The sequence below is a fragment of the Mustela nivalis genome (assembly GCF_964662115.1).
Source record: "Mustela nivalis genome assembly, chromosome: 20".
Classification (NCBI taxonomy): Eukaryota; Metazoa; Chordata; class Mammalia; order Carnivora; family Mustelidae; genus Mustela; species Mustela nivalis.
Window position 1 is genome coordinate 24,743,336 of NC_139039.1, and position 27,298 is coordinate 24,770,633.

Sequence of the window (27,298 nt, forward strand, 5' to 3'; positions counted from 1 at the left end):
TCTTTCTGTTAGGTGGTTTTGCAGTGATGTGGGGTAGTAATTCAGAAACTATTTTATGTATATTTTAATATTGAATAAATGTGTTGCGAGCCACATTTCTTACTGTAGCATAAGAAACTTACAAATGTTGAATGTGGGAAGACAAAGGAGAACCTTATGGTGTTGGATTGAAGGTGCAGGTTTCAGAATCATGGGTAGTGCCTAGGGGAGAGGAACTTCTTAGGTCCGCTGCAGAAAAGGTCTACAGGCAGTTATGTCGTCCGCAGCAATGGAGAACCCCTGCTTTCTGTGCTATTTCCTTACATGCTATTAAAAGAGCTCTTTGAAAAAAAAATAACAAGATTTCAAGGCTAGTACAGGAAGGTATAAGATGAACCTGGAGCATCTTAATTGTGCTACAAAGTAAGGAAATTCTCAAAAAAATAATGGGGGCATGTCAAAAGGACACAGGGGCCCTCTCAAGGGAACTCCCACCAACCAGATTTGGGACAATTTGACCATGAAAATAGATAGTGATAGTAATGGATTATAACCCATTAGATTAAAATAGGAATAGATATATTCATACAGTGATGATAAGTGAGTGAATGAATGAATGGGGAGAGGTTGGTTCTTACTGGTAGATTGCTGGTAGATAAATGGTAGATAGATTGCTGGTAGATAAATGTGGTGGGACTGTTGGATTTGGAAAATCACTGTTGGCAGCCATCAGAGTGAAGACTGGTTAGGACAAGAAAGAGCGGGTGTTAAATCTCAAAGACCAGATTTGACGAGGAGCAGTATGTGTGCTGCTGGTTCTCAGAATAACTGCCCACAGATTATTACTTGGAAAAACAGTAGCTCTACAGTGGAGAAATCTGACAGTATCTTTTTAGGGAAAGCAAAATTAGTATCACCAGTGAGAGTCAAATAAACTGTGTGTGCTGGCTCATATAATAATTAGGAAGGACATGGCATCTCTTATGTTCTCTTCTAGCCAGGGATGCATAAGTAAGTCTCATGAAAAGACATTAGATAAATATAAATTTAGGCACATACTACCAAATAATTGGCCTGTATTTTTAAAAAAATGTCAATGTTTTGAAAGACAAAGACTGAAGAATTCTTCGAAATTAAAAGAAATTAAAGAGACATGACCACTAAATGCAAAATATATGATCCTGGACTGGAGGGGGAAAATGCTATAAAGGATATTAATGGAACAATACCAGAATTGGAATACTTACTCTCTATTAGATAAAAGTGTTGTACCAGTGTTTAGTTTCCTGAATATAATTACTTTGCAATGCTTACATAAGAAAATATCCTCGTATTTTAGGAAACAGATGCTGAAGTGTAATAAAAGGCAAAGAGACACAATGTATTGCAACTTTCTGCAGTGGTTCAGAAAAATTATTTGTTACCTATACGGACATACACAGAGATAGGGAGGGCGGAGGGAAGAAAAACAAGTTTTTCTCTGCCCTTCAAGGTCTCTTTCTTGAAGAGAAAAAAGAAGTTTATGTGAGACAGATTACTAGGCAGACCATTCTTATACATTTTAGACAGAGAGACAATAAATTCGTGGGGAATTGATAGGATAAAGAAAACAGGTGTTTGAGAGCTCTAATTAGTAGGGAATTCTAAGCAGAATTTAGGCTGAATTAGTAGATTAGAAAAAAAGATGAATTTTCTTCCTATAGCTTTCAAGTCCCTATCTCTGGTGATAAGGATATCTTTGTACTTCTCAGTACAAAGAGAGTATTTTTCATATGGAAGATTTGTTTTGCTTTCGGGAGGACAGAGGAGGGTCTGAGTGTCCTTCCACTGCATTTAAGTAACTTATTTAAAATAATGAATTTGTCAAAGTGACACACTTTGGGGTGATCTGCCCTTGGCCCCTACAGGGAAAAAAGACGGAATGTAAAGCACACAGGTGAAAAATTAAAAATTTGGTGATTCTGAGCAAAGAGTATTCAGGAATCCCTCTGGACTAATTTTGCCATTTTTCTATATGTTTGAAATTATTTCAAATAAAAAGGTTTATCAAATTATTACTGTAGGCAAAAATGTGACAGAGTTTGGTTAATAAATTATTTAGTCCCTCTATACTATTTTCTACCTTTCAACCCCAGATCTCGGTGTTATTTTTTTTCTAATTACTCATGTTGAGGAAAAGCTCAACCTTTTTTCCTTCTAACTGCATTTGTGTTCCGTTCTTTTTATTATTCCCTCAGAATTAAGTGTTTATTTCTATTCTGTGAGTAGAGGTCCAAGCTGCATGCCTTGTTTTGGATCAGAATACCATTTTACAAGCATTGTTGTGATTGTTAACTGTCTTTGTTTTCTTTTTCTGAAGAAAACTCTTGGGCATTAAATTTGTTGAGGTTATTTTGAATCCAGTAATATCTCTATCCTTTTTTCTCTACTTCAAGAACTCAATAGAATCAATATTCTTCTTTGGGTGAGAATGTATTCACTTCGTTCGAGGATGCATCGCCTTAGTGGGCGCTAGGTAGGGCCTAGTGCCCCGGAAGCTTTTTCACTGATTAGCCTTCTTAGTTTTGTGCATCTGTTATTAGTAGGTGAGTAGGATTTTCTCTTCTCAGGGAATGATGGAGCTTACTTACAGTGTGAATGATTTAGAGTGTCTTAAAATTGTGCATTTGATTATCAGCCTCTGACACGTTAAAATGCTTGCCTTTTTTTTTTTTTTTTTTTTTTTTTTGACGTGAGCATTGAAATCATCTGAACTGACAGCTTGACTGGGCACGAAGAGGAATACAATGAATCATATGCTCAAGTCTTTCTGAATGAAAGAGGAAAATGTGTAATTATCCGAAATGACAATGAGTATTGTTTTATACGTGGGTATTTCTTTTGAAAGAAGTAGTTTTTAGGCGATTAATTAGACAGGAAATCAGTGCTTTACAAATAGACCGTCCGTTGATTTGTGGATTATCAGAATTTCATCATCTCTAGGTTAGGTTATAATTCTTTTCTTTCTGAACAGGAATAGCACTGTGTATCAGTTTTTATTTATGTTCTTCTCCTCTGGTTTTTTCTTTGTGGGGAGAAATTCATTGCTCTTAATTTTAGTTATATGTATTTGGCATCAGTGTTTTGAAATAGGCCCCAGGTGAGTGAAAAAGAATCTTTTTCTCTGTTGATGTTCTAATCTTTCTGTGTTGGTTTTCTATTATTCTCTTACCCTCCATTGCACTGAAAGTGAATGATATATTGCTTATGACAGGATATAAAAATGACTCTTATTTTTAAGAAGTCATTAGAATGCCGGTGGCAATAACAGACAGACATGAGAGAGGTATTCTTTTCTCCAGAAGAGCGACAATTCTGTGGACTTGTTTGAAAAATAAGCCTTCTTTCATTTTTAAAAACCTAATAAGGGAGTATAAAATAACTGGTTGTCTGTACTCTTTATACAGCAAAAAGAAAAACATGCCAAGTAGAAATATTAATGATTATTTATAGAAGAGAAGGGTAACCAAGAATACAGAAGGTAAAGAAATTTAATTAAGAATGGAAGCAATATTTAAATGCTTTATGTTTAGAATCACCATACCAAAAGTTTGTGATTTTATTCATTCCTTTTTCTAAGGATATATTTTTATACATACCTTTCTTGATATTTTAATTCTTAGTTAGGGGACATTTGACTACTCAAAGGACTAGGATTTCAGAGAAAGTTCTTGGATACTTTAAATTTCTCTATAGTAACTTAATCCTGGCTTTCATGTCACGGTTACCCCATTCATTATTTAAAATACATTTTGGGCCAAATGTCATGTATAAATGTTGTGGGTGATGCTTTGAATTATGACAGGGTTTGAACCTAAACATCGAGTCTCTTGGAGAAGAAACTAGCCATGATCATACAGCTACATCTGTGTGTGTGAACGTACACACGTGTGTATATATCCATTTTACATGATTATTATTTTTTCTTTCAGAACAAAGACATAATGTTATTGAATGATAATTTGTATATTTTATTTCTTAAAGAAAAGAGAATGGGAGATATTATTCCAGGCATTTTTTTACTTTAAGTCGTTGTGTGATGCTTTTCAGAGAAAAATGGTTAGATAAAAGTTGATACATTTTTGAACATGATTTGACCAAAGAATTAAGGTAAAGATAGTCTCCCCTAAGAAATATTTAAAAATATGAAGTAGAAATATTTTTTTAAGTTTCTTTTTTTTTTTTTAAGATTTTATTTATTTATTTGACAGAGAGAGCTCTCACAAGTAGGCAGAGAGGCAGGCGTGGGGGCTGGGGAGCAGGCTTCCCACTGAACAGAGAGCCCAATGCCAGACTTAATCCCGGGACCCTGAGATCATGACATGAGCCAAAGGCAGAGGCTTAACCCAGTGAGCCACCCAGGTGCCCCAAAGTAGAAATATTTTTTTAAATGTGTTAATAAGCAATGTCTGCTCATATAAAAAGGAGAATGGCACATTTGGGGGGGAATAGAAAAAAAGGAGGAAGATGATGTACATAAAGCCCTACAGAAGAAGTGCATGTACGTACATGGTACAGCTGGTGCCCGGATCGTAGAGCTGAAGAACACTTAGAGGAATGAATAACTGGAAAGCTTTCTACAAACTGAAAAAGAAAGGGAATTTGGTTGAAGATCTCCTGAAAATTTTACCCATAGAGAACAGAATGAGGAAAGTCCTTAGGAGGCTACAAAGATTGCAAAAAGACTTAAATTTATAAAATGCCTGACTTCTAACAGTTTTCCCCCAAAACAAATTGTTTTCTTACCCACTTTTATTAATAAGTTAACTTACTTTCTGTGAACCTGAATTGAAAAATATTGCTACTGTTATCATCACACTTTGCCCATAGGTTTGCCATTGTCCAGTAGTGTGATGTAATAAATCTGAGTGTTCTCAGTGTTATTTAAAACAAATGGGAACGCTATCTTCTAGGTTCTTTGAGGTTAAAATTCAGCAACACTGGTGTGTTTTCTGTAAAATAGATCTATCTTTAATTGGTATGAAAACCAATTAAGCTTTCAAGTTGCCCACATTTACAAACTGTAAGTTGTTTCAACATAAGGAGAACAGCTTAGGAAAAGTTTTTATCTGTAGGATTTAAGAGTGGCTTTCTTTTGATTTTGACCAAACCTTTTTCTGTGGGCTAAAACAAATGAATTTTATTTGTTAATCGAAGTGATAAAGCACATATGATTGCTTTAAGATATATTGCATAACCTTTATTTTTCTTATCTACTGTATAATCTTATACAAATAATTAAGCCCTTTTTTCCTTAAGTATTCAGTGAAAGACCTTGTATCTTTTCATCATGTGGGATAACACTACATATATTTACTATGTGTTCTGTGTTTAATGCAGTTAAATAACTTTTGTATTTATCTCTGATTTAATGAAATGGGCTTAATTAAGTGCTGAAGCCATTCCTCCAAAATATTGGTGAATTCTTAGTGTCATGTCAGTTTTGGTTTGTGCTGTGAGTCTGTTGCAGTGACGAGGTGAATTGAAGCGTGTACAGAAACAAAAGGCCTTCTTTGCGTACTTTGGAATACTTAGAATCTTTTATTCATTTTCCCTTAAGACACTCATTTCTACAAATGTCTTCTGGCAAGCTGTGTAAAGCTTGGTGTTCCAACACATTCAGGAAAGTTCAAGAGCGATGAGCGGTGTGCTTTTATTTACTCAACAAAGGATAATTGCAGATAAGGATCACAGACCTCCGTAAATCTTCCCACTGTATCTGAACTCTTGAGCTGGAAAATACTTATACAGGGAACATATGAAAAGGCCTCAGTGGTAATTTTGATATTCTTGCATCTTGATCATGTCAGTGTTAGGTTTATCCTTCAATTCAAGGCTTCATACTATTTGGGTGACTCATTGGAGAATTGTTCACTCTCATTCAGTTTTAGTTACACTATAATATTAGAAAATCAAGCACTGTCTGACTAGGTCCATTATATTCAAGAATTTGTCTTATGTTAAATGGATGGCAATGATTGAGAATGAAATTTGGCATAGTAAGAGTCCTCCAAAATTAGTTTCATTTTCTTTAATTTGTAAATTTGTGCTCAGCTGATCAGTAGAAGTAATGTTTTCATTACCAATTAAATGCTCCTTTTGAGAAAGAAAATAGCACCTCATATTCGTGAACTATTGTGACACATCTAGGCCACAGACAAAAGCAAGGTCATTGAGAACCCACAACTTAACAAACATCCTCCTCACAGGGTTGATAGGAGTAACAGCTGCCTTTTTAGCTAGCCATACAGTTGCCCCCATTTTCTAGCAAGATACAAACCTCTGCTTCCTTAGACCCTCCTCACAAGTTTCCCAACAAAGCTCAAATGCAGTAATAGATTCTTTGTAACACTCCCTCACTGAAATGCCCACTGTTTCCTGTCGCTTGTGTTCCCCCTCAGGGTAACAAATGACAGACCCAGCTTGTTCAACTGTGGCTGTGTTCCTGGTCATCTTTGGTTGGAAGGCATTGACACTAAAACATATTTCAGAAGATGCAAATTATTCTCCCAGCATTTAGGAGGTGAATGTTTTGTTATCTTTTTGTTAGGTATATTTTCAATTCATGTGTTTCTTAGCACTTACGTATCAGTCATTTTGATATTTGCTAAGTGTATAAGGATACTGTCTCTGCCTTCTAAGGAGTTTCAAACTGAGAACTGATGTATTTTCATGTAGTAAAAAGGAATCTGATTTATTTATAAATCTCTTTCCTTTATAGATTGTACTCATTTTTACTATGTTCAACTGGAGGCAAAGAAAAATGCTTGAAAAGCTGTTATTTTTTATAGGGTATGAAATTTTGGTTACCTTTGTCTAATACCTTGACAAGGGCTCACTTTTTGGAACTTATTCACAAAAACTCTAGTGTCATGGAGTATTTAAACATTATAAAATAATCTCTCTCAGAATGTTTTGTGCATGTGTGACAGAGAGAGACATTTACTTTATAACTCAGTCACAATAATTTACACAAAGCCACCTGATGGCCAGTTACGATGATTTGTCCAGTGCCTTCCTGAAAGAACTTCTGGAATTACTGTTAGCTTCAGCATCTGCCCCAGGAGATCTGTCTCCACAAATTGTTTTCTGTAAAATATGAAAGTTTCTCAGTTCAGTGTCAATTGTGAAGACTGTAAGTCTTCATTTCACACAAAGCAGAGAATGAATCTTAAAGCATTTCTTAGTTTCGCTCTTCAGCAGATAACCTCAGCAAGTCTTCTTATATTTCAAGGCAAATCAGCGAACCCCTGGGACTTGAGATTTTTAAACCTTCAAGCAGCTACAGATAATTCTTTATACACTTGTTGTAGATATGTTTGCCTTAAATCTTTTAAGGTTATCAAGATGAGAAGACATGAGGCTGTCAAGAATCAGAAAATAGCTTGCTGAAATTTTGAACTAACTCACTCTTTAGGTAATCCTTGTTACTACTCCTGTGTAATTATTTGCAGAAGCCATTATAGAAATGGCTGGCTCTATCAATTAAACCACATTTACTCAAAATGAATGCATAGTATTTTTTGCTAGCACAGAATGAGAGATTATGTAAAAGAAGAATCATTTTCAGCATTTGCATGGTTCTGGCTGCTGTTAATTATAGCTTTCTCTAAAATCTGTGACTATTATTACCTAATCACAACTTAGAAATGTGAATTTATTTGAAACAATTACCCACTTTTGTCACACTAAGATTTCCACAAACATAATTTAAATTTTGTTTGTATCTATATTCTCTTTGGACTGGGGACAAATAATTGGAGATGTGGCAAATGGGCCAGAATAATGTCATCCTTCATAAGCATGACCAGCCATGAGCTATCTCGCTATAATTTGTCAGACTGTTCTTTTTATGTATAAAATCCTTTAATGTTGTCCTTGAGATAAGACTCAATTCCATTTAGTTTAGGATATTGGATACCATTTTTTCCCTTTTCCTTTTCTTTTAGCCCTTTCTCTTCAAGTCTTTTCTAGAGATACTTTACTTCTCTATTTAAAATGAATAATAGTACCTTTTGAGGAAACGGGTTAATTTTTTCCTGGGTTTATACCTGCAAAGAAAATACTGTTAAATAAATGCACATTCTTTAGTATCTCATAAAAATTCATGTTAATTTAAACCGAAACATAGAAAATTCATTATTTTACCTCTTTTGGAAGACTATCATAGTAACTGCCTGACTGCAAGTGTATAAATACTACACTTCTCTATACCCTGTTGTCATAAAGCAGCTGATTATGCTATACTCCCATAATTTTATGAAAAGATGAATATTTGTCTGATTTATTTTTATATAAATTTTAAGTCTGTGAAAGGAAAAGACAGATTGAGTAAAAACCAAAATCTGCTTTATTAAATGTCATTTAATACGAGAAATTATCCAGAGAAGTTTGCTTTTTTTTTTAAACTCATATTTTGGAACCATTTATATATATCTTGGGCAGTGAGTTTTTATTAAAAATGTATTCATTAGGGGATCCTGGGTTGCTCAGTTGGTTAAGTATCTGCCTTCGGCTCAGGTCATGATCCCAGGTCCTGGGATTGAGTCCCTTATCAGGCTCCTTGCTCAATGGGGGGCCCTGCTTCTCTCTCTGTCTGCTGCTCCCCCAGCTTGTGCTATCTCTCTGTCAAATAAATAAATAAAATCTTTTTAAGAATTTATGCATTAGCCGTAGTCTTGAAAAGTAATATAAAATAAATCTGGGGTGTACCATTTCACATCCATTAGGATGGTACTATTTTTTTTTTTTTTAAGCCCTTAGGGGCACCTGGGTTGCTCAGTCTGTTAAGCAGCTGACTCTTGATTTCAGCTCAGGTATGATCTCAGGGTTGTGAGTTCATCCCCCACATTGAATGTTCTTGGGGATGTAAGAATAGGCAAAGAACACAGACCCACAAATGATTTTTCATACAATATAGAAAATGTGACGGTACGCAGAGGAAGGGAACCATTGATTCTCCACAGAAATTCTTAAAGCCAAGAACTCAGGATTTTTTTATACCCAGGTTGTTCTCCACTTTTGAAGCCTGGTATTTTCTGTCTTAACATTTTTGTGTATTTTTCTACTTAGAATATTTTGTTTTTCCATACTTTTGCTCAACAGTGTCAAAAATACAGCCTAAACATACGATCTTACTCAGTTTCCCTCTCCAGTTCCATCTGGGTCATCTAAAATGCAGTCAAATGCAGTCAACAAACTAAGCAAAAGGAAAAAAAAATACAGTTCTTTCCTGGCTTGTTCTTAGCAACACTAGTATTATTCTGCCAGATAGATAGCACTTTCTTCTGTATCCATCCGAAGGCATCAGGTGATTAGAATCATTATGCAAAATATAAACACAGGAAATTAAGATCTAGAACGAGGGTAAAAGTATGCTTGCCTGTGTGTGTGCGCTGGCTTGCTTGTTGTTTTTTCAAGTTAGAACTTGTATAACCTTAGAACCTTTCCGTGAAGGTAGTAGTAGGTAGTAGCTTATTTAACAAGAGTTCCAAATGTGCTGCTTTTTAAATTTCCTAAGATATTAATCAAGAAGAAAGGAAAAGGAAGTAGCTATCTCCAATCTGCCAGTCACAGATTTCTGTGCTTTATTTAGTGTTTACTCTGAGCTGATGTACTGAAGATACAGACACCTGTGCACATGCGTGTGTGTGCTTGCACAAACACACACACACACACCCCAAGCATGAGTAATCAGTGACTAGCAGAACTGATCCTGAAGCCAGGCTGGTGATGTCATCATTAAGAAAGCATACTAACTCAGAAGAAAGGATCATGAGACGCTTCTGTAACTGTGGCATGGCCTTGGAGAGAAACATTGTTTTGTGCAGCCTTGTCCAAGTCCTATTGGAAACAGTCATTATCAGCAGGGCTGACTTGTACTTCCTCAATATATACAGTAGTACTAATCCTAGAGTACCTTTACTTATCTCAAAATTCATGCTTTAAAATACTGACTATGCACTAATAACACATATTAATCTTCAGCCAAGTTTCATAAGGATTGCTGCCTTCCGAGACTGTTACATTTCTGGGTAGATAAATAAAAATGTGAAAAAATCAGTATGCATTTCGTGAAATCATTATAGGTAATTTAAAGTAAATCTAAAGTTAAAAATGAACAAAAAACCCAAACACATATGAAATAGAGTAACGAATTCATATTTTTCATTATGACAACATTATTGAAACATGGGGTATACCATGTTTCAATAGGTCAGTAGGTCACCAACTAGGATTGAAGAAATATCAAGTGTCTGTAGGATAGGAATTTATTACCAGTACATGCAGCTTTCTTTTGGAATGAAGTTTTCTCTCTAGAGGAAATAGAGATCTACTCATTGTGAGGTTCCGTCAGTCTCAGTAAGATTCTGTCTCTTTTGGTGCGGAGGAAAAGGGAGAGTTCATTTGTGTGTTTTTTTCTAATTACTTCTCCTGAATCGCTTTCACTTTTTCTTGGAAATTATTTAAAACAGTCTATTTTTTTCCACTATTATATTTATATGGTACATCAGTTTCTATAGCTTTCTTGTCATAGTGTGATTACAACTTTCTAGGGACCCAGTAGATTTTTTAGGGCAGTGAGACAAAATGCCTCCCCCTCTTTTCATTATATAAAAGCGATTTTATTACAGAGAAAGTTAGTGGGGTGTGGAGAAATCTGTTTCCTCAGAGTCCTTACATGTTAGTTAATCAAAATTCTTTCTCTGATGTTAATGAAAAAGAGTTCCTACCTCTTTGGTGATTTCCAGGGAGAGATAACAGTTATTAGTATATCAAATGCCTTAAAAATTTGAGAAGTGTCATCATCATCATTATCACACCGTCGTCATCATCATCGTCATCATCATCATGTGTTGAGAGGACTACTGGGAGTCAAACATTGTTGGGTGTTTTGTGTATGTTACCCTGGCCCTCAGAGCCCCTCATAAGAGAAGCATTATCTTTTTCATTTCACAATGAGAAACATGAAATTCAGAGGAAGGTTAAATGATTTGGTCAGGCTGACTTGGTGAGATAAGAGGGACCCAAGATTCATTCAAAGGGTGTGGCACAAAAGGCGATGCTTTCTCTTGTGAGTTACCACTGCTTCCTAAGCCAGGCCCCGGCCATGCTGCTTCTCCCTGAACAAGTGCACCTCCCATCCCCTTCTTTATGATGACAGCCATGAAGTTAGAGGAAGAAAAAAGCTTAGAGGCAGTGGTAACACACCATCCTAACTCCAGTAAGAGCTTTTTACCTTCTCCTTTTATTTTTTGTCCACAGTAAGCATATGGAGCTCTGGAAGAGATTCATCATTAACCCATCTTATCTAATACAAAGATTACCACAAAAAATACCACACCCAAATGAAATATTTTGTTTTTGAGTCCGTGAAGAAAAAAATTATGTATATCCTTTTATACTTTGTAAGGATATGTATATCCTTTTCTAGAAAATTATTTCTGAATGAGATACATTTCTGTTGTTTTTGTCCCCTTCCTCTGTCTCCATTGGCTCTCTGTGTTTTGCTCTTTTGTTGTTGTTTTCTTAAATGCTTCATGTGTTAAGGACCATGGCCATTGGCCACTCTGGCGCCACAACTCTATAGTTTTTATTATTTTTCTAATGTAAAAAGAGGGCTTTTTCCCAGTTGTATAGTGGACTGTCTCAAGGAGGAACTCTGAGCTGCTTTTGTCAAATACCTGTACCCGGATCAGTGTGGCTGGAATAGAGTGATTGGCGGGGGCAGAACAGGGCTCTGTGACTGGGAACTCCACTCCAGTCACGCAGTCCCGTAAAGGAGGGACTTGGCCCATGCCAAGGGAGAGAGCACTTACCAAAAGAAAGATATAACAGGCATTTGGGCAGATAAAAATAGTATGTCTGTTGTGCTTTTCGGTTTGTATTTATGTTTTTCCCTAGTTTATTCCTAACCTAGTGCTAATAGCTAAAGATGGGGTGAGTAGTCATTATGCATTTACAAGAAAAATAAAATGTTAATTCTTACGCAGTTGAAAGGAAGTATGAATGCAGTTCCTCAGAATTTCATCAGTTTTTCTTTCAAAATATACAAATGTTTTTATTGGTACAGATTGTTTTTTATGCCATTGCAAACTTAACCAAAGAGGAGAGTAGCTATTGTTTTTAGATACTCAGCATATATCTTCTCTAAACAGCTAATTCTCCAAAAGAAGGTCATGCCAGGTAGAATTTTATTTCTTGGTTTATAGTCTCTAGGTGTTAAACTGGAGCCTTATTGAAAAAATATTTTATTCCCAGCAACTCGTAGGGAATACCTTAAAAGTAGAATGTGCTTTCCATTCAGAGAGGAGCAGTAGTCGAGAAGCAGCATTCATCGTGGCTAAAAACTCTCCATCCACTGCACACTTGTTGTGGGAGGCACAATAGTGGCATCCCAGAGATGTCCGCACGCTCTTGCCCGGAACCTGTCAGTGTCACCGCTTGCTGTAAAAAGGACTTTGCAGATGTGGTTGTTAAGGATCATCACATGGGGAAATTATTTCAAGTTATCTGAAGGAGGTCCAGCAGTCATCAGGGTCTCTGTAGAAAGGAAAGAAGTCCAGTCAGAGAAAGACGTGTGACATGGAAACGGAGGCTGCAGCGACGTGGGGCCACAAGCCAAGGCATGTGCACAGCCTCCAGAAGGAATGCAGCCCTGCTCGTCCAGTTCAAACTTCTGACTTCCACAATTGGAAGAGACTAAATTCGTGTTTTAAAACAGTAAGTTTCTAGGAATTTGTCACCACGACAAAGGGAAACTAAGATAATTTGCTCTGTGACCTTCTACTTCTCCATTTCCTCACGTGTAAAATGGAAGTCAGCATGGAACCAGAACAGTATTTGGGGATTAAATGAGTTCCTTAAAGGAAAGTGCCTGTCAGACAATAAGGTCTGTCATTTTATGTATGGACTGAACTTAGAGACTCATGGGTAGATCTAATGAAGAGCAGCCTGCAGAATGCACGCATGTATAGTTTAAGTCTAAATTTATTGTAATTAGCAAGTATACAGCTGTAACATAGACGTCATGCATATACATATATCATCATGGATCTGTAAGGGACCTAACAGCTCAGCCAATCTACTCCATTACTCCATCAGGATTCTGTACTGTATGCCCATGTGACATTGCTATACTATATCCCTGTGAGCTCTCTGACATCATTAGTCTGTTGTTGAAGAACTTCAATGGTTAGAAATATTTCTCCCATTTATTAAGCCACAAATGCACTAACAACTTTTTGGAACTATATTATCTATGGCTTTGCATTTTTCTTTCTAAGAGCTCCTCTGAAATACACTACCAGAGGACACTTCCTCTACCTATAACCACCACCAAACCCTACCATCTCATTTTCTATACTGGAGGCTAAGTAGCAGCCACTCCCACCGTTTTTATTCTGCCAATACAGAATAAGTTTCCATTTTCTTTTTTTCTAAATGTCACATTGATTCATTGAGTTTCCTATCAAACCAGCTTTAGAGTAGTTGAATCTGGGCTAGTCATAAGTCAATTTTTAAGTATTTCTTAACTTGTATATGAACAGTCAACTTTCTTCCTTCCCTCTTTCCTTCCTTCCTTCCCTTTTTTTTTTTTTTTTTTTTGTTTTGTTTTTTGTTTTGTTTTGTTTTGTTCTACTAGCAGGACATTGTCTTTATCCTTGTTATTCATGTAGTGCTCACCACCAGTTGCCATCATTTTGTATCCTAAGCTCAGGTTCCTCAAGACCAGATTTTGTTCTTTCATGTTATCTAGATAGCCTTTTTTTTCCCCCCCAAAGCTCCTTTTACGTTTCAAGTAGAAATGATGAATTTATCAAGTCACTTGGTCCCTTTCCCAGAAGTTGAGTGTCACTAGGCATGGTCTGTATTTCTTTTGGTAAGATTGTTGATCTCTGTAAGATTCAGGAAAAGTGGTGAGTAGTGTGTTGGACACATTATCTGATCATACTCTCAGTCACTCCTTGGCACGTGCATTTGTGTGAGGTGCCCTTGTAAAAAGCTTGTGCTGCCTCTTACGGGTCATTAGCCATCGCCGGTCTATTTCTCTGCATACTCTAGTATGTGACAGGGATTCTTCAGTCCTTGGTTTCTGTGACTTCTCTTCACTACTGCATGCATCGATAAAGGCCCTGTTCACCTACTAAGAAAAGCCTCACTTCTGCATTATCTGGTCATTAATGTTCAATGCTCTGTATCTTTTACTCACTTCTGAGTTTTTAGCTTTCTCAGAGTGTATCTCCGAAACTTCATTCTTGGTTTCTTCGCCCTTCCCAAACTTTGGCCCCTCCTCCTACTTTTACTACTGTCCTTTCTTCTCTCCTATTTCTTCCTTCTTATACCTCCCCTTCCCTTTCTTGCTCGCCTACCCATCCCTCCACCCCTGCCAAACAAATGTCCGGAAGTCATGCTCTGAATCAGAAGTTCCTTACATCCAGGAGAACTGTTCTTACCTCAGAATTTGCCCCAACATTAGTGACAGTGTTTACTGAGTTTAGTAATCTTCCAGCCCATGATAGTTTTAGATGTTAACTGTCTAAGACAGTAGCTACTGGCCACAGGTAGCTATTGAACACATGAAATGGACCTTGGTTCACATGGTAAAATGGTAATATTTCAGATTTATTGGGTAAAATAAATGTATTATTAAAATTAGTGTCTTCAATTTTTTTTTAAAGATTTTATTTATTTATTTGATAGAGATCACAAATAGTTAGAGAGGCAGGCGGAGAGAGAAGAGAAAGCAGGCTCCTCTCTGAGCAGAGAGCCCGATGCAGGTTTCAATCCCAGGACCTTGAGACCATGACCTGAGCCGAAAGCAGGGGCTTTAACCCACTGAGCCACCCAGGTGCCCCTTCTCTTCACTTTTTTTAAACATGGTTCCTAGAAAATTTTAAGTTACATATGTGCCTTGAATTATATTTGTACTAGATTGCATTTTTAGACACTCTAAATTAAGGAGATTCATTAACATGAAGAAAAAGAGAAAAATAAATTATACATTAAAAATAATAAAATGCATAGCATCCTGGAGCCATTTTGGATAGGTACACCTATCCCTGCATATCTCAACTGGCCCAGAGGGCACTGCTGGATTGTTGCACAATCTGGCCAAGGTTGATAATAATTGGCCCTGATTTGTCAAGAAAGATTAAATTATGTTTGGAATAAGCCACTTTTGAATGCATACAAGTGTATAATATATTTCATAAAGAAATTCCATCAAGAGTAGAGGGATTAAACTTCTAAATTAGCAGTTATGTTGAAAACTTGGTTATCTGGAGTGATTTAGTTTTCGAGTGTTCCAAGAGAGTTAATTTTTATGGTAGCAGGTTTATAATAAGGCTGAGTGACAATTTTTATATGAGAGTAGTTGACAAATTCATGGGAAAATAAGACCACCAAAAGAATGGAAATACCAAAATATTCAAAAACATTTTGTTTCTTCAGAAATGTTTAATATTTGATGTGAAGTATTGTATTTATATTAAAAGCATTATTTCAAAAGAATTTTTGTGAACCAGTATGTAGATTTGATGTCATCATTCAAGTGATCTTATGTCCTACCTGCAATATTTGTCTTTGATCATCTGTGTTTAGAAATGGTGATGAGCATTTCTTACCGGCAAATTCTACAGTGAAGTTATTGATCATTCAAAACTAAAACTTAACCTTGGAAAAACAAACTAATGTTACCATCCGTGTCTGAACTTCGTGGCAATGTTGTTTGTAGGAAGTGATGTCTATCACAGGTTAATCTAAGCAGCTTTCTAAAAAAATAAGAAACAAGGAACTTCTGAACAATTATGTTCCAAAGAGATATCAATCACTGAAAATTATATAAATCTAATTTCTTCCCTCTAAGAAATAATAATTAGGCAGACAAATTTACATTGTACATACAGAAAACAAAGAATATTGCCTCAAATTTCATTGTTACTAATACAAGATTGTCTTAGACATGTTTCTGGTAAAAATTTTGCTGCCCTGTCTTGCTAGGTATTTAAAGTAAGGAATTAGATGATAAAACTGATGCTAAGAGATGGGGTTTAGTATATTTCAGATAAGAAAATGAAATGTACAGTTGACATGTGGTTGATATAAACTCCACATAGGAGAATGTATCCCAATAAGATAATTTTAAGATTATCTGAAATTGAATATCTATTTCTCTTTTCTGCTACTTCAAGTAAAATTATTTCTCTGACCTATTTAGACAGACCTGAAACAGTTTCCAAAAGCAAAATGCTACAAAATAGTGTTTCCCAAAAACGCAGGTATATCCTCTTCATTTCCTCAACCTTTTGAAGTCTTCTTTTCCTATTTTTCTGAAGTAAATTTTCTCCTACATTGCCTTCTCAACTAAACAAAATAAGGAAAGTAGATAAAAGTACAAGAGGTTAGTTGAAACTGGAAGTAGTCAGAGTAGTACAATAGCCCATTGTATTAACTTTATAAAAAATGATTAAGTAATTAAATGAATAGTCTAATCTATATTAGATTTTTTTTTTGAGGCTAATATTATGCTTAGGGAAAGGACAAACTGATTTTCTAGGCATTATATCTCAATAGCTCTCTTTTATGGTCTTTCAGATGCAGTATTTTTCAAAACTACTTCTCTTAGAGAACATTATCTTTAATATGTCTGAAATGCTTCCTAGCTGAACTGTGAACCCTCAATGTCTGTCTTGAAATGGGCTGTATAAGAATGAAAGGCTGTTCAATTTTAACAACTAAGTTAATAATTAAATAAACTGGCCATATTATTGAAATAGGTTATTCTAACTTAATAGGCATTTCTCAGTATATAAAGTCTGAATCTAGAGTAATATATTCATTAAATACAAACTGAAACAACAAAGTGCTTCTGTGGTTGTGTTCAGCAAGATTATTGGACCAAGTGTTAATCTAAGACCAAGATATAAATATTTAAAATTTTACTATTTATAGCTATGTAACATGACATTCGTAGTCACCCAATAAAGCTAACACATCAAGTAGCAAGCCCTGCTTCATTGTGATCCACGGTGCCTTCTCTCTCCTTGATGTTCTTTCCATTCTGTTGCCACCATTTATGTTCTTTTTCCTCCCGCCATCCACCTGCGGCAGCCCCGTAACTAATCCCCAGTGTCTCCAGGTCTTAATTCAGTGAGTTATCAGGTTAAGTTCAGCTTTAATTAGCCTACTCTCGTGCTCAAAAAAGGAAAAGAATAACTCCCTTGTCCTGTGCCTTACAAAATAATGTTCAATTCTGCAACATAATATTTCTAGATTCAAAAAAAAGATCAAATTTATTCTTTTGAAATATTATTCAGTGTCCTCCATTCCTTCACAATATATTTTATATTGGTCACTCTTCCCCAAGTAGACCTTCACTTTTTCTAACTTCTTTGCTCATGTAGATAATTATCCAATCTTCAGTCCATTTCCACGTGTTAAAAATCCTGCCCAGAGATGTATGGGCTAAGCTCATTCGTGATTTGACTTCATGCAGTCACTCCATATCATTCCAATTAAAAATACCACCAAAGGGCAGAGATTACGGTCCTAGTTTTGTTACTACATAGTTTTAAAATTGGCGGTATTAAAGGAATCATGTGTAAAATAGGGATATCAAACCATTTATCTTGCCAAGCCTGTTTTGAGATTATTATTTAGAATCAATGAACACAAACCAGAGGTTCTTAATGTGTGGTAACTATGAATCCAAGAAGCCTATAAAAACTCTAAACAAAGATTTGAGTTTATGTTCAAATGCACAAGGTATTTTTCTCTCTAAGGAAGGAGGTCTAAAGTGGCTTTCTTTAGCTCGTTAAGATTGTCCATGATCAACAAAATGTTAGTAACTATCATTACCCTGATCTGAGTCTTTTATTTACATAGACATACCTAGACGCACACAGTATCTCTCTCAGTGACACTGGTAGATGTCTAAAAGCTTCAAAACCATAGTGCTTAGCTCTGTTATCTCCTAAGAGTGGTCCTCAGCCACTTTTCCTCAACACATCTGACCAGTAATGTTCACACTGGTGATACACTTCCAGCAAGAGTAATTCTGCCCTGCTGCTCACTAAATGACTGAGATATTCTGGGGGTTTGGTGCCATTCCTGGTGTTGTGGCTTTAAATTTATCACTTTCTTTCCTTCTGATTCAAGATTCAGTACACAATATGTTATTAGCGGCTATATTGTGATTGGCATATTGTAGATTTGAATACATATTTGTTAAATGAATAAAGAAAGGATGTTATTCAATGGAGAACTAATACATGAATGGCAATTTTTGAAAAAAGAACAAGAGTTTGAATGAGAAGGATTATGCCTAGGATAATACCATTAATCAGACTTCACTAAAGTTAATTAACCTTGAATAAGAGATTAAATGATACTTTTGGGAAAATGCAAGAAAAATAGTAAGTTAAGCATTTGTAGTTAAAGAAGTAAATCACAATTGATTGGTACTTCTTGAGAAGACCCACAATTGTAAACAAGGTTACTGCATCTTTTAGAGACTTTGTAAATGAAGGACAAAATACATTATACTAAAAATATAAATGCAATCATACAGAATAATTACAGTGAAGACAAGACAGTTCTCAAATCATTCAAAAGGTAGTCACTTGTACTTCTACATTAGCCTTTGTGGTTTTTGTTTGTTTTGTTTTGTTTTGTTTTTGTTTTTGTTTTTGTTTTTTAGTCCCTTATACTTGTTGTAAGCAGCGAGGGTTGGACAGTCCCCAAATAGGTGTCTCACAAAAATCCAGGCCCTCAGTAGGCTGCTGCATTGAGGGTCCAGGCTTCCTGAGAAGAGTAAGGACTGTAGGAAAATAATTTTTTTTTCACAGATAACAGTATGATTCCTATAAATCAAAATATACTTTGTTCATATATTCTCATAGCTCTGGGATTGCAGGTACTACGTAGCAACACTTTCTTGAATGAAGAGATGAAATTTCAGTATTTTTCCTGTTGAGAAATACACAAAAGCACCAGTGAGAAGCGAAGAACTAACTAAAAGGTGTGCAAATTGGTTCAGTTTAGGTGAATTGCCAGTACAAGAAGAGGGGCTGGGATTTCTAGCTGTGAGGTTGTGGCAGTACTGTCTTATTTCTCATTTGTCAACTTTTTCTATTTTGTTCTTGTTTTTTGATATTGTTCTATTTTGATACTGTTCTACTTTGATAGGTGACATATCTGTACTCCAGAATTAAGAATTTTTCAAGTTTTTAAAAAGGCATAATGGGCAGTTTCTTAAGCAATTGAAACATATACTTATTGTACAACTCAGCACTCCCACTCCTAGGTGTTTACCCAAGGAAATGAAGACATGTACATTTGTCCTTGCAAAACTGAATGTTTATAGTAACTTTATTCAGAATCACCAAAAACTAGAAACGACCCACATTGTTCAGCTGGTGAATGGGTAAGTAAATTCAGAAGCGTTCATATAATGGAATACTACTTAACAGTCAAAAAGAACAAATATTTGTATGTCCAATGACTTGAATAAGCAATTATACTAAGTAAGAGAATCCATATTCAAAAGTTTACATATTCTGTGATTCCATTTATATGACATTCTAAAGAAAAAGTAAAACTATAGGGACAGAAATCAGATCAGTGGTTGCCATGGAAGGGGGTTGGATAGGAGATTGATTGTAGAGGGACCTGAGGAAACTCTTTGGATGATGGAAATGTTCTGTATCTTGAGGTAGTGGCCACTCCGCTGTATAAGTTTGTCAGAATTCACAGAACGTAACATCTAAAAAAGGGTGAATTCTATTGTATGTAAATTACATATCAGTAAGCAAATAAAGTAAGACACTGTACATCAACTATATCTTATAAAACATCCCAGTACAGTCTGGTGCTGCACCTTGTAATCAAACATTAATATTTTTGCAATGAAATCTATGATAGCTGTGTATACTAAGTTGGTTGAGTTTTGCTGCCAAATGAATTTGTGGAGCTTTTTGTATTTGGGATTTGCAAATAAATTTTGGATGGGTGACTATGGAAAAAGCACCACTGGTGTAGAAACAAAGAATATGAATCTGTTGGCCTGTTTTGGATCAAATATGGATTTCACTTTACCAAACCACTTTTTCGGAATAGGCATTATGATAGTGAAAAGATCAATGTCCCATGTCTCCCCATTTCACTCAGTTCTCCCTTCTTGTCTTCTTTTTGATGTATCAAAAGGTCTTCTTCTCTACAGCGTAATCTAAAAGGTCATTTTCTTTGTAAGTACAGGTGCACTTTACAGAATGTCTCATTGGTTAATAAAGTCCTGTAGGAACACTTTTCTTGGCTTTTAATATCCAGTCTTTTAGAGGAGATATATATATATATTCATACACACACATATATACACACACACACATATATATATATATATCTTATAATGCTTTGGGGGGACCAGTGTATATTTAATGTATATTTATATTTATGTCCCAAATCTTAGTATTTACATTTTTGAAAGAACAGCAACATAAGGAATAGGGCAGAGGGCAATAGGGGAAGGGAGGGAAACTGAATGGGAAGAAATCAAAGAGGGAAAAACCATATGAGACTCTTGACTCTGGGGGAAATAAACAGGGTTGCAGAAAGGGAGGTGGGTGGGGATGGGGTAACCAGGTGATGGGCATTAAGGAGGGCATGTGATGTGATGAGTCCTGGGTGTTATATGCAACTAATGAATCGTTGAACATTATATCAAAAACTAATGATGTACTATTCATTGGATAATTGAATTTAAATTAGGAAAAAGATTTAACACTCAATCTAAAATGTAAAAACAAAAACAGCAACAAAAGTCCAGTGAAAAGTCTTGTTGCATGCCAAATACAATTGACAGAATGTCAGAAACAGGTTTAAATCATTTGAAACTGCAGAGAGTCCATAAATGGAACATGTATCTTAGATGTTGCTGGGGCTAACTAAGCAAGGTCATATTACTGCATACAAAGAAACTAGTTATTAACAGTTCTGTCATTTATTGATTGCACTACATGTTTTGTTTTTGGTTTTTTTTTTTTTTTTTTTTTTTGCAGAGCCTTTGTTATGTTTGAATGTTATGTCTTTGTTATGTTTGAATGTTATGTCTTTGGAATGTTTTAAGACACTGGTTATTTTGTGTTGACATGTAACCTGTTTTTATATTTTAATCAATATAGTTGTATTTGAGGATCTTTTTCTTAAAGTTAAGAAATATACAAATCACCACTTTCTTCTGAAAGAACTGTTTTTATTTAGCTTCTAGTTGGGGTGTTTCCCCAAATTTACAATTAGCTAAGTAAAAAGTATAAGTTGAACAAAAATTGCTTTACTGCTTTCTCTGTAATTCCAAGGTGTAGTATGTTTTATAATAGTTTAGTAGAGATTTTGTACCCCAGATAATTTCATGTTTTCCTTAAAGTTTGTTTAGAGCAACGTTAAAATTGTCATAGAAAAAGATCTGAGCAAAAAGAAAAAAAGATCTGAGCAATATTGAGAATCAAATATAGGATGAGAATTTTAGAGCTGAAACCAGAGATGATTTAACCCTTCACCCTCTCTTTCCAGATGACAATAAATTGGAAGGTCCCGGAAGATAAAGTACTTTCCTGAGGTCACACAAGTAAATTGATGGTAGAGCTAGAATTCACTCCAGATCTTTTATCATACAGTTCAGTGTTCTCACCTGTATTTCATGCTGATGAAGAAGTTGTTTGGTACTTAATAGGAGACACAAAGTTTATACAGTTTTGGCGGTGACAACTTTAAGAAAAATATGGAAAGTAGTTTATTAAAGTAAAAGAGGACTTCTTTTCTGTTTTTTTCAGGATGACTTTTTAAATAGTCAATAAAAACACTAACGTAGCATGGTCCAAAAGAAGTTCGAACAATTCTAACGTTCTCCCTGCGCTGCCTACTATAGTAGACAATAACCCCACGTGCTCATTAAAAACTTGAAATAAGACTAGTGCAACTGAGGAGCAGTGTTTTTATTTTTTTATAATGTTAATGTACGTAAAAGTAAACAGCAATGTGAGAGTGCTGGGTATTATATTGGACAGCAGAGCTTCGAGGTTATGTGGTATTATAGCACAGGCCATGTTTAATGGTAGCTAATATTGGCTAATTGAAAAGGTCAGTTGTAGGAGGCAAAAGAAGAAAAGGATCTCCATTAGGAAAATACTCTGTTCAAGCGTAGAATTTGAAAACCCCCAATGATTCTGTGTGTAGAATGGTTGTGGAGTGTTTAGTTTGACCATGATTCTGGACTTAAGTATGGACTTTGAATGCAGCATCAAAATGCGTGGAAGACTGGAAGATTCAGATGCAGGAGGAAGGCATTGAGAACTCTGATAACTTTGTAATTTTTCCCCAGTTGTCCTAAAAATATTTATGAAAGATTTCAGAAAAAAAATAAATTCAAGAATTCCTGGAGTTTATTATAGGAGAATAGCAGCCTGTCTGAAAATTGCTTTTGGTGGAAGACCTATAGCTTTAGCTTCTTGAGATTAGATTATTTCCTGGTGTGGTAGTGAAATTCCTTCCATAACAACATAGTCGGTTCTAAATTTTCAAATCTACTAGTGAAAATACAGTGGTGTTTGTCATCTAAATTAATATTTTATTTCCCATATAGGCTGTCAGGTAAGCTACAAGATCTGTTCATCTCTTACATTTGCTGGTACCTTGATGAGGAAATATCTCTGTGAGAATTATCAATTCATGGTACTGTTTAGCACTCAGCTATGTAAGGGTCCCTAAACCTGATAACTGAGATGATTGATTAAAGTCTTTACATAGCTCTTCCCTTGAGATATCTAAAGCAGGAGGAATTAAAGCATGCTATAGGAAATGCCAAATGTATTGATCATTTGAATAGACCCAGAATGAATTTTTCTCTTCTCCTCCCTTGGTCCACATTGTTAAAACAAACTAAAAGCTTAAGCCCTTTATACATTTTTTTGGTTCTTGTTTTACAAGCTCATATGAAAGTTTAAATGCTTTAAAATGTTTTGTTGGAAATATTTAGCTTATGTAATATAAAGAAGTTATATTAGTTTAAAGCTGGTCATTGTTGTTTTAAAAATTGCTTTATCTCTATTTTTTTGTTACTCTCTTAATTATATCTGTCTTTTAGAATTCAAATCCGGTTGGTTGTGTTCACATATTAGCCTTTTTTAGGGCCTGACAGATCATGAATAATGCTCAGTAAACCTGTAAACAATTCATTTAACTGCTTCAGTGTCAATTTCATTAACTGAAATGAATATGTCGCAGATGATCCCTTAGGAGAATGATTCTGAAATTGGAGGTGAGGTGACAGAAGAAAGGTGACTTTCCAATTATATTCCCCTCATTGCATCTAAGAAAATGTTACTATAGGCATGTATTGCCCATGGCTTCAAAGTAGAGAAAAATCATAATCCTTTTTGAGTCTCTCATTGCTCTAAGATTTTGTGATTCTGTATTCATAATATTTTCATGCTGTTTCACCTCAACAAAACCAAAAGACTCAGTTTTACAAAACTAAGGCTACTTTGATCCTGTCATTTGCAGAAGAAGGAGGCAAAAGCACTTTAAAATGTTGAAATTAAGTTGTCAATAATTATGACTCCTCTATTGATGTAAGTCTTCTTCATTTTTATTCAAAAAGTGATTTCACCTTCACACTAGGTAAAAAGAGAAGTTTTTTCCTAACTACCTCAGAAAAATGGAGAGGGGCGTTTCATTTTTAACCATTATATTTTTAACCTTTTTTTAAAGCTTTGGGATAGCATACCTCCTTAACACATTGACTCAAACCTCCCCCTGTGTGTGTGTGTGTGTGTGTGTGTGTGTGTGTGTGTGTTTATTCTTACATATATCCTGTCACTAGTTTACTAATAAAAAAGCAATTCAGACTTTGAAAAGTAAACTTTGTGCCTTGCTTTTTTTTTTAAGCCCACATATTTTATTCTAATCAAAGAAAAATAGAGGCCATTTATTTTCAGCATTGCTGGCTGCTATTATTTTGACTATAATTACCTAGTTTCCTTTCTGGCTGATCTATTGCTAGCCTTTATCTGGATGTTATTAAAGAATATAAATGCTCCATCGAGCATTGTAGTCTCAGCCAGAATATTTTCAGAGTTGCAGCTAAAATGAAACAGAACTAGTGGTTTGGCTGTTAAGTAAGTAGCTCAGATTTGTTGTCGGCATATACAAGGGACTCTAATTCACTGTTGGTTGTTCCTGAGATGTAGTATTTGAAAAATAGCTTCGACTGTTTATGGATTATGGTCCTTGGGCACCAGATAGTGGATGCTGGAATGTATTGCAGAAAAGCTGATTAAAGTACTAGAGTCTCTAACAGTAAAAGTAGAAAGTCATTTGTAATACCTGTGCCTGACTGTCGGATGTGCTTAAATATTTTCCTTTAGAAAGCTTTCGTTTATTTTCATCTTACTCATGCAGGAATAACATTTTTCTAAAAATGTGCCTTTTGGAGAAAACATCCATAAGCTGTACTTGATGAGAAGTGTATGTAGGTAGACTGATTTGAACTTGGAACATCCCAAGTACTTTGCAGTTTTATTTTCTACCTTATTAGAGTCCTGTTTCGCTGTGAGTCACATTTCAGTAGTAGGTACTTCTGTTCCCAGTTTTCATGTGTTGTGACTGTTAACCAGGGAATCTATACTTACCTCAAAATATAAACCATGTCAGAATTCATTGTCTCTCCCCACCCCCTCCTTACCTCTTGGGCCACTTTTCTCCCCAACCGCATTCACTGAAGTAGAGTATAATTACAGAACTTAACAGGTCTTTAAATATACTTTGCTCTCCCCTTGTTAAGGTGTTTCAATTACTTCTTCATGGGTTTTGAAATAAAGTTCAAACTTGCTTAGAGAGCCATTCATGATCTGTTCCTGCTCTGTCTCAGGCTTGCTCACCCATTCCCCTGCAGTGTGTGGGTTCAGGTTTGCGGAACTACTGTTTTGTCCTTATTTCTTTTCCTTTGCTTGGTTGCTTCTCCTTCACCCTTTTCACCTGAGCATCACCTCACATTTCCCCTCAAACCTTCCTTGAACCACAATTACCCTGTCTCTAACGAAAATCTCAGAGTAGGCTTTAAGCTCTTTATAGCGTTTCATAAGATCTTTTCAGACTCTACCAGAATCATGTGTTCATCTGTCTCACTTAATAGGCGAGTATTCCTAGAGTTCCGAGATGATAGTGTCTTCTGTGTTTTTGAGTCCGGCATATATACCTTTCAAATAAATGTTTGTTGACGGACTGACTGAATGACTTCTACAGATAGTTTCATAATTTGACTAACTTTGCTCCTGATTCTTAAGGCATCTGAGGGTATGAGTTAGCCATTTTCCTCATAAGAAGCATTTTAAATGGACTCACTAACTCCCGTATTGCCACCTAAAATGTATAGTTAAGGTAGGTCTTTGGCTTTGGGAAGGCAAGAACCTTATTGGCCGGGACGTAAAGTAATAGAAGTCTTAAAACTCAATCAGTTAAAGAATGTGGATTGAATACATTATTTGGGAAATTGGAAAGACCAACTCCATGATCATGATCTGTGTATATTGTTGAATCTATGACTTTAGTGTTATATAAAATTCCCTTAGGAGAGAATAGATATTTAATAACTTTTTCCTTATTTGAAAATAACTGTGTACATTTTTGAGATTTTAATGTGATCTTAATCTGAGAAACAAGACAAACTTTAAAAGAATATTTACTAATGATGGGTCATAGAATTTAAACATGGGCTCGGTTGTCCTTAGGTGACTTTATAGTATTTGCATCAATATTCTGCATTCTGTAATGAAATAGAAATAAAATGCAAAGAAATCCATATTTATAAGTGATAAGACTTCTAAAATAAGTTAAGCTTAATTCTTAATAGAATAACATTTTCATTTAATCTAAAATTTCATTTCTTAAATATATGCTTAATATTTGCTTTCATGTAATTGTTTGCTTAGACATTTTGTATAATTATTTTTATCATTATATAGCCAACTGAGTCAGCATATCACAGCTGAATCATAGTCCTGGCTGTTCTTTTTATTTATTGAATGAGCAAACACTGTATTATTAAAATTCCTTGTCCTTCAATTGAGCTTGCAAAAGAAGCTTATTCGTTAGATCTTGAATACTCTAAGAAATGCGTATCAAAGGTTTTAAATTATATACCTCGTTTCAGCCTGTGATGTTTTAAAAAAGAGAAGGAAGAAAAATTACCCACATCTCAGTAGTTCTCTATCTGCTTATTCTCAGAGACCCTAGCCTCGTTTTTTAAAAATAATTTTCAGGTTTCTTGTTTGTTAAGATTTTATCTTGAATTTGTATAAAGTGTGAAGCCTGCAGCATGTTAGAATATTACTGTCATTTAAGAATGTATTCACTGTTTTGGTTTTTGGAGCGCTGCCTCCAAGAGGTTCATAGCATTTGGTACGGAGTTCACGTATTTCTAGTCTACAGACCTACCCTAGTGAGGCAAAAGCTTCATGATGCTGATACATTTTTTCTATTGCTGTAATGCTCAGCAGCGGTAATTAATTTTTTTTTTTAAACTTTCCATGTCATTACCAATAAAACTGAGGTTTTTTTGAAGCCTAGTAATTTGTACCTTTAAAGAGCCACATTATTTTGCTTTTGTCTCAGAATGTATTATGCTTCACAAGTATACTGTGACAGCCTGAATAGGAAAGGGGGGAGGGGACATTGTCTTCAGCTGGCATGCTGTTATCAGAGGGAATGTGTTTCTGGACACGAGATTTAGCATTCATTGGTTGTCTGAAGAAAGCTATTTCATCTGAGGATTGGACAAGAAGCTGCGTCAATTTGCTGCCCGTCTCCAAGGCACTGGTGATGCTGCCTTCACAAGCTGGCTAACGTCACGGCTCCATCACCCAGCGGGGTGTGGACTCTCTTTTTCTGTTCTTCTCTATTTAATTCTGTATTTGCTGCCTACTGCATTTCTTAATCTGTCTTCTGCCAAATGCTAACAGCATGATATTTTGCAATCATCTAGGTGAATACAAGAAAGACGAACTCCTAGAAGCTGCTAGGTAAGTGATTCCATTCATTTTAAGTGAGTATAATGCATGTAAGGGAGAAAAAGGGGAGGGCAGGTGGAGGACTATAAAAATTATAACGTGTTATTGTCTTGCTTGGATTTTATGTGATAATGCGGATAAGACCTCATACTCAGTCTCTCTATACTTTATTTTACATGATTAGTGTCTTAAATGATAGAGTTTTTCAACATGGTAAAGAT

The 27,298-nt window shown here is 35.5% G+C and overlaps 1 protein-coding gene across 1 annotated transcript in view; it reads left to right on the top strand.

The window, feature by feature from the left end:
- Positions 1-27,298, top strand: part of TNKS (tankyrase) — a 207,361-nt gene that overhangs the window by 83,263 nt on the left and 96,800 nt on the right. Inside the window, exon 4 of the mRNA XM_082715639.1 lies at positions 27,053-27,089. Coding sequence (XP_082571765.1) covers positions 27,053-27,089 — 37 coding nt within the window. The remainder of the gene's footprint in view (positions 1-27,052; positions 27,090-27,298) is intronic.